The sequence below is a fragment of the Erithacus rubecula genome, assembly GCF_903797595.1.
Source record: "Erithacus rubecula genome assembly, contig: scaffold_459_arrow_ctg1, whole genome shotgun sequence".
NCBI classification, from domain to species: domain Eukaryota; kingdom Metazoa; phylum Chordata; class Aves; order Passeriformes; family Muscicapidae; genus Erithacus; species Erithacus rubecula.
Window position 1 is genome coordinate 22,486 of NW_027635880.1, and position 6,280 is coordinate 28,765.

At 51.8% G+C, this 6,280-nt stretch overlaps 1 protein-coding gene across 1 annotated transcript; it reads right to left on the minus strand.

The window, feature by feature from the left end:
- Nucleotides 1–4,130: 4,130 nt before the first annotated feature.
- LOC306816247 (olfactory receptor 14A16-like) lies at nt 4,131–5,389 on the minus strand (the record flags this gene model as incomplete). Its single annotated transcript, XM_079332717.1, has 1 exon — nt 4,131–5,389. Exon 1 carries the CDS (start codon nt 5,061–5,063, stop codon nt 4,131–4,133), a length of 933 nt encoding a protein of 310 aa, XP_079188843.1. The 5' UTR covers nt 5,064–5,389.
- Between the last annotated feature and the right edge of the window lie 891 nt (nt 5,390–6,280).

The window sequence follows — 6,280 nt, forward strand, 5'->3', positions numbered from 1 at the left end:
CGGAGAGAAGGGAACTTTCACTATGACCCGTTCCCCCTGCGGCCCGACAGCTTCACGGAGCGGAACCATTAAATGAGCACCTTCTTCCTTTTTCTTCCTTTCCACCTCCCACCGCCCTCTCCGAGTTCTTTCATATAAGGGGGTCCGTGGTATATCAGTGGTTTCTATTTTTGCTTCCCGATCCCCCCTTTCTACCTCTGGCATACTTCCTCCACGTTCCTCCACCAGAGGGGCACTAGGGGCTATCAGCAAAGAAACATCCTCCTCAAGTTCCGAAAACCTAACCGAGCATTCCTTCTCTTTCTGCCAACCCTTACATCCATCACAATTCTGCTTTAATGTTTTCAAAACCATGATCCCACACTCCTTTTGCCACTCCGGTTTATCTTTCAAATAATAAAAGAGGTCTAGATACGGTATTTCATCCCATTTTTCATTACTTTGCAGAAAATGCATCAAAGGTGTAATAATGTCAGGATTCAGTGTACCGTTCCTAGGCCATTGCATACCATCGGGTTCATATAAAGGCCATACATGATTACAGAAATCAATCAATTTCCTTTTACTTAGTTCTTGACCAAAATTCCCCACATTCCAATGTTGTAATAAACAGCCCAAAGGCGAATCGTCCGGGATTTCTATCCCAGAACTTGCCATAGTTCTAAATGTTTTTAAAGACATCATTTCACCTCTTTTTTTTTTTTTTTTTTTTTTTTTTTTTTTACAATATACACCACACAACACTCACACCCTTTCCACAAACCTTGCCACACTGCACACCACACACAATGCTCACACCCTTTTCCACCAATCCACCAATCTTGCCTTTCTCGTCGCCGCGAGTGGCAAGTGCTGAACCTGCGCAGTCACTGCCGCGTCTGACGGTCAGCGCCTAGGCTTTTCCACAACCTTAAAGACGTCTGTGACCCCCATGCAAAATCGCCGTTCCGACTTAATCGGCAGGCCCCCCTTCCCCTCAATAAAAGAATAAAGCACCTTCGGGCTTACCTCCAGGTCGTCCGTCAGGCGCGGGGTCGGGCACGGGTTGATGTTCTCCCCAGAAATCACCTGGTGCCGGCGTGGAGTGGATCAGCCCACGAACCGCCCCAGCCACCTCCGGAGTCCCATCTGGGTCGCCAGGAAAACTGTTGCCCGATGCCCCAAACAGAACACAAACTAACAGAGTTAGTTTATGCAGTGCTTTATTCAGGGCCCGGGGAACCTGCGGACTAGCATCCAAAGTCAGGATCCCACAGCTCCCTTTTTCCATCAGGTTTTTATACCTTTTTACAAAGTGGTCTACGTGCAGAAATACACATTCTTCAAAACAATACAGATACATAAATCTTGCAGGTATCATTCCTAAAAGTTATAAATTCTGCATGCTTGTCTACTTAGAACTATAGGCTACCCCCCTTAATCCCCCTTGTATGTTTGCCCATCACCAGAACCCTTTATTTATTATTATTATACTTTAGCCTTATCTTGAAAGTTTCTAGATGTCCTATATGCCCTACTAAATCCTTTGATTATTGTTTTCACAGTTCTAAATGTTCTATATGCTCTACTAATTCTTTTCACTATTGTTTCACAAGGTAGGTTCTCAGGGCCTGTCCGAAAACTGCAGTTTTCTAAGCCTTAGCATGACTACTACTATATCTACATTAGTCCTTTTTCTCATTATTTCGGTATCAACACTGTGGTGCCCCTTGGGATCAACAGGCCATTGTGACACTGTGGGACCAAGGAGAGCATTGCTGTACTGTGAGACCTCATGGAACCAAGGATCCACTGTGGCACTGCGGGGACCAAGGATCAAAGGGACTTTGTGATACCAAGGTGTCCCATGGAAGGAACCAAAGGGACATTGTGACACTAGGAAGTCTCATGGACTCATGGAGACCATTATGGCAATTTAAAGTACCTTGGAACTGTGTTGACACAAAGATGATGTGGGATTGTGGATCTGCTGGCGGGTAGGAGGGCTCTGCAAAGGGATCTGGACAGGCTAGATCTCGGACTCAAATACAACCAGGTGAGGTTTAACAAGGCTGAGAGCTGGGTCCTGCACTGTGGAAACAACAAACCCTGCAGTGCTACAGACTGGGGACAGAGTGGCTGGACATCAACCAGGCAGAAAGAGACCAGGGGGCACTGATGGACAGCAGGCTGGACATGAGCCAGCAGAGTGTCCAGATGGCCAAGAAGGCCAATGGCACCTGGCATGGCTCAGCAGTGCTGTGGGCATCAGGAGCAGGGCAGTGATTCTTCCCCTTTGCTCAGCACTGATGATGCTGCATCTAGAGTGCTGTGTCCAGTTCTGGGCCCCACAATTTAGGAAGGACATGAAAGGGGCTCAAGCGAGTGGAGAAGGGCAACAAGGCTGATGAGAGGTCTGGAATACAAGCCCTGTGAGGAGTGGGTGAGGGAGCTAAGGCAGTTTATTCTTGGGAAGAGGAAGCTCAGAGAGACAAAGTGGTGTCAGAGCAGAGGTTGGACTTGATCTCCAAGGACTTTTCCAGCCTGGCTGATTTTGTGATTCTCTGAAACCACCCCTGGAAAAGTTGCAGGATGAGCCCTGAGACTCCTCTTCAGAAGGTCCAGCAGCCCAGATCCCTCAGCTTCTCCACACAGCCCCAAAGCCCATCCTGTCAGTCCTGCAGAGCCTCTCTAGTCCCTCCTCACTGCCCACAACAGGGAGCCCCACACCCAGACAGAGCAGCCCAGATGTGCCCCCTTGGCCTGTGGTGCCTCTGGCAAGGGAGCAGCACAAGGCACTGCAGGAGCCTGCAGACAATTCCTGAAGCACTTGCAGGATGATACTGCAGCCCAAGGGACATTCCCATGGTGACAACTCGGGAACTGAAATGGAAAGTCCAGCCATAGAGAAATGGCAAAATCATGATGGGTTGTTTGCAGGGGAGGGGACAGGATTGTGAAAGAGACAGAAATATGGATCAGGAATGAGGAAAGAAAGCAAAGGTGAATCAAAAGAAATGCTCAGGGCTGTGTGGGGGTGGCTACAAGGCAGCTGTGGCTCTGAGCAAGAGTGTCTGCAGTGGGACTGGCAACTCACAGCTCATGGGAACAAATTTCTGCCTGACTGCAGAGGCCACGACAAACCTGAGTGGTTTCCCTCCCGTCCCCCAGCCCTTGCTGGCCCCAGGGGCTGATGGCATTTGTGCTCACTCAGCTCCATCTCCCCACAGCAGCACCATGGGGGTGCTGACGCCTGCTCTGTGCAAAGCAAACAGGGGCTCCTGAGCCAGTGCTGCCGTGTCTGTGCCTGCAAGGATGCAGCAGTTGTGTGAGCTGGGGGAGAGGCCAGGGCTGCAGAGGGGGGATGTTGTTGGCAGCTGCATGAGGACGCTCTGGGACGCTGCCCTGGGCTGTCCAGCGCAGTGGGGATGGATCAGCCCCTGCTCTGCTGCTCCTTGCCACGGTCTCCCTCTTGCAGGGACCTTGCAGAGCACCAGCCATGCTGTTTGCCCCAGCCTGCCCACGGCCAGCCTGGGACTGCTCACAGAGGTTTTCTCTGCTCAGCACTGGCCTGGCCAAGTGTTGTGGAGAGAGCCTGGCCAAGGAGCCTGGAGCCCCCAGGCCCTGCCCTGAGGCATCAGCGCTGCCCCAGCAGTGCCCATGGCCTGTCCCTGCTGCTGCCCCGGCACTGCCACCCCCAGGGCTGTGCCCAGCCCCAAAAGCACTCAGGCCCTGCAGCAACACAAGGGGCAGGAGGGCAGGAGGGCAGTGGCAAGGGAGCAGGACTGGCAACACCAAGTGCTGCTGCTGCTGGGCACAGCTGCTGTGTCAGTGCTGATCTGCCCCAGCTCTGCACACAGACATTGCTGCTGCAGCTCCAGAGGAGGGAACAAAATAGGGATCTCTGGAGAAAACATTGCTAGGAGATCTTTAATTCATTTAAAGCCAACCAGGAGCATAGACCCTCATTAACACAGTCTGCAGCCACAGCAAAGATGGAGAGAAATAACATGAGAGATGGCACAAGTAAATGCTTTTCTTTGTTGACAATACTAAAGATGAAAAACAAAGAAAAAATTCTCCAAAATTTAACCAATGAGAACTATCAAATAGGACTTTTATTACAAGTAATTTTTAGATTTCCCAGCTGTTTAATGTTCCTGAAAGCAGCCAGTCATCATTGTCCACAGTACAACCTTGAGCTCCTGGTTCCTCAGGCTATAGATAAGGGGGTTCAGGGCTGGTGGAACCACTGAATATAAAACTGAAAACACCAGATCCAGGGATGGGGAGGAGATGGAGGGGGGCTTAAAGTGGGCAAACATGACGGTGCTGTAGAACAGGGAGACCACAACCAGGTGAGGGAGGCAGGTGGAAAAGGCTTTGTGCCGTCCCTGCTCAGAGGGGATCCTCAGCACGACCCTGAAGATCTGTACATAGGAGAAAATAATGAACACAAAACAACCAAATGATAAACAGACACTAACAGCAAGAAGCCCAAGTTCCCTGAGGTAGGAGTCTGAGCAGGAGAGTTTGAGGATCTGGGGTACCTCACAGAAGAACTGGCCCAGGGCATTGCCATGGCACAGGGGCAGGGAAAATGTATTGATCGTGTGCAGCAGAGCATTGAGAAAGCCACTGGCCCAGGCAGCTGCTGCCATGTGGGCACAAGCTCTGCTGCCCAGGAGGGTCCCGTAGTGCAGGGGTTTGCAGATGGACACGTAGCGGTCGTAGCTCATGATGGTCAGGAGGGAATACCCTGTTCCAAGGGAGAACAATAAGAAAAAGACCTGAGCAGCACATCCTGCATAGGAGATGTTCCTGGTGTCCCAGAGGGAATTGTGCATGGCTTTGGGCACAGTGGTGCAGATGCAGCCCAGGTCAGTGAGGGCCAGGTTGAGCAGGAAGAAGAACATGGGGGTGTGCAGGTGGTGGCCGCAGGCTACGGCGCTGATGATGAGGCCGTTGCCCAGGAGGGCAGCCAGGGAGATGCCCAGGAAGAGGCAGAAGTGCAGGAGCTGCAGCTGCCACGTGTCTGCCAATGGCAGCAGGAGGAAGTGGCTGACAGAGCTGCTGTTGGACATTTCCTCACTCAGGGCATCGTGGACTTCTGAAAGAAAACATTGACAAGGTGTGACAGATTTCCTTGAGTCAATCCTATGCTATTTTTTTTTCACTGAAAATTACTTCTCTTTTTAGGGGGAAATTTCACTTGACTTGTTTTATTATTTTTGAGTTTGGGTTTTTTCTGCTGAGTTAGTGTTTCATCTTCAGCATTGCTCTCAGCTCGAACACTGGAGAGCACAGAGGGAAAACAGGGCTCCCTGTACCTCAGTGCAGTCAGATCTGCTGATTGAACAAAGGTGTCCTTTGCTCATTTTATTTCTCTCTCTTTCAGGGTGACTGCACTTAAAACATGCTTGAAAATAAAGCGGACTCTCCCTAAGGTTTGATTTAAAAATCACTTTTTCAAAACTCTTGTGTCTTTGCCTGTGAAGCCAGACAGAAGGGATATCTAAGGCTGGTGTGGCTCTCTGTGCCTGATGTTGTGGCTACTAGGAGCTGTTTCTCTCTATCCAAGCCTTCTCCCTGCCAGAGCTCCCAGAGCCCAGCCCAGCCCTGGGGGCTCAGCTCTGCCCTGCCCACCCCTCCCAGCACAGTGCACCGCCCTGGGGCATCTCCCTGCCAGCAGGGCCTTAAGGGCAGCTCACACAAACTGAGATGCTGCAAGCCAAGGTACTGCTGCTTCTATCTGTAGACACAGGAGAGTGAGGAGGCCACTTTGTGAGGGAGATGTGAGGCAGATCTGCTGATCCCCAGTGGGACAGTGCAGGAGTCTTAGTGACATAGACACACCTGACAGCCCCTTTCCCTTGCCTTGAGGAGAAAGCTGAGAGCAGCCCTGGCCATGCAGCACCATCTGCAAAGCAGAAGGAATCTACCCTGATTGGGGTGGCTCCTTCCACCTCCAACTTCTCCCCACAGTCCATGGGGAGCTGCCAGGCAGGCTGAGAGCTGTCCCTGGCTGGTGGCACATGCCCTGGGCTGGCCAAGAGCCCTGAGGGCTGCAGAATCTGCTCTGCAGGACAGCCCTGGGCAGCCCTGGCTGCAGCCCCAGCTTCAGCCCCTGCAGCCGTCCCTGGCAGCAGGAGTTATCCTGCCCTGTCCCTCTGACAGTGCCCAGGGCAGCCCTGCTCTGCAACACATCCTCCTTCTCCTCCTCCTGTGCCTCAGAGAAACTGGGAGAATCCTCCTGACACATCCCCAGACTGGGGTGTGCTGGCTCCAGGAGATCCCTCCA